Raw genomic sequence first — 1,896 nt, 5'->3', positions numbered from 1 at the left:
CAGCGAAAAAAAATCCTAGGCGGAAATGGGCGTGGCCTATATGGGAAGTTTCAGCTCCATTCACCGAACGCGTGGATATAAGAGGCTGTTTAAGCAATATTTTCACGATTTTGTCAATTTAAAATCTATGTGATTGAACATGTACACTTTAGTTGTAATCATTATGTGTCTTCAGACGTGCATTGCTGAGATATTAATGTTATAATCCTTTTAGGCTTTAACTACACTCAGTCAGCACATTTCAGGCAGAATATTCATGCATGCCCATAACATCAGGGTTCTTGTGGGAACAAAACAAATATACACATAAACAGACTTACCAGAAAGAGCACAACGCTAACTCCTATGTAGGCAAAGACAATGCACATCCAGATTTCATAGGCTAGTGGGTCCAGAAAGGAGAAGACTCCTGGTTTGGACTTCTGTGGCTTTTTGATCATGATGGAGATTCCCAAAGACATGAAGGGTTTGGAGAAATCTATCACCTCTTCACGAACAAGAGTGATTGTCAGGGGAGCAACTGCTATATCTGCTTTCTGGTGGAGAGACAAAGAAGAAGTGTTTGACAGTGTAATATCTTCATGGACTTGATTCGGCTGTTGGAAAGAGGAGAAATAAACAATATTTTGTATCAAAATCCTGTGTGACGTTAACCCACTGTTTAGAAGGCTCTCCTGGTCAAGCCCAGCAGATAGTTAGTAGATAGTGTAGGGTTGTCAACTCATCTGATTCACATACAAGCTGGCACCCCATCACAGCATCCTCCCACTGATCAAGTACTTTTATTGTTGATTGCTTACCTATTACTAAAAATTATCTACGGAAATTTCATTGAGGTTTCGTTTAATCCACATATCTATACACAGCCATACATCCCAATGTGTTATACACGGATGATTATTACTGTCGCACAACATGCTTTGGAGAGACGTGTGGAGGAGAGACAAGGCAGAGAAAATGACAGACCATTTGTAGTCATATCTAGCTGAAAGAGAACAAAAACTGTACAGCGTGTCTGTTGTAAAACTGAACTAGCCAAACACAAAGGGGCAGCTGTGTCTCAGAGGTAGAGCAGGTCGTCCGCTAATCACAAGGTTGTTGGTTCGATCACAGGCTCCTCCCTGCCGGAAGTCGAAGTATGCGTAAGATACTGAATTCAGTACTGAATACTGAATCGGTGTCTGAATGCGCATGAATGTGTGAGAAAAGGCAAGTAGTGTAAAAGCGCTTCGATAATTGGAAGACTAAACAGGCACTATTCCATTTACCATTTACAATAACTCAACATTAGTGCTTCACTGTAACTGATAAAGGTCTTTTTATCGTAATTTTCACAGTATATACAGCCTTCTACATACATGAAATGAAACTTGTCCTTTGCATTTGACCCATCCTATACACATTAGGAGCAGTGGGCAGCTGTAGGCACCCGGGGAGCAGTTAGGGGTTAGGTGCCTTGCTCAAGGGCACCTAGGCAGTGCACAGGAGGTGAAACTTTCCCAGCTACCAGTCCACACTCCATACTGTGGTCTATGGGAGTTGAACCCTCCGGTTCCCAAAACAAGTCCCTACACAATGAGCTACTACGAGTCATTGTTTATCTACGGATAAAATCAGAAAAGAAAACGTGATCAATAATCTGATCATTCAACACCATGACACAGATATACAGGGCACTGTATAGCCATACACATGTGTGCAAGATCTATAAAATATGTTGGATTTTTCCATGAGTTGTTGAGCATGAGTTGAGTTCATTAATGATCTCCATGCCTACTGCTAACTTCCTCACTCATCTAACCACCAATCCATTCTAACTACCCAACTATTTCATTTATAGGGCGTCCCCTAATCTGAAGGTTGTTGGTTCTGTCCCCGGCTCCTGGTGCCGCATGT

At 41.9% G+C, this 1,896-nt stretch overlaps 1 protein-coding gene across 1 annotated transcript in view; it reads right to left on the bottom strand.

Annotated features, from left to right (window-relative positions):
- The window catches only part of LOC118337189 (glutamate receptor 2-like), a 20,157-nt gene that overhangs the window by 8,334 nt on the left and 9,927 nt on the right, over positions 1-1,896 (bottom strand). The window contains exon 5 of the mRNA XM_035674096.1: positions 321-536. Coding sequence (XP_035529989.1) covers positions 321-536 — 216 coding nt within the window. The remainder of the gene's footprint in view (positions 1-320; positions 537-1,896) is intronic.

This window comes from Morone saxatilis, unplaced genomic scaffold, assembly GCF_004916995.1.
Source record: "Morone saxatilis isolate NCDOM2014 unplaced genomic scaffold, NCSU_SB_2.0 Contig3, whole genome shotgun sequence".
NCBI classification, from domain to species: Eukaryota; Metazoa; Chordata; class Actinopteri; family Moronidae; genus Morone; species Morone saxatilis.
Note: the sequence above shows the minus strand (reverse complement) of the source record. Positions and strands in the feature narration are given on the sequence as shown.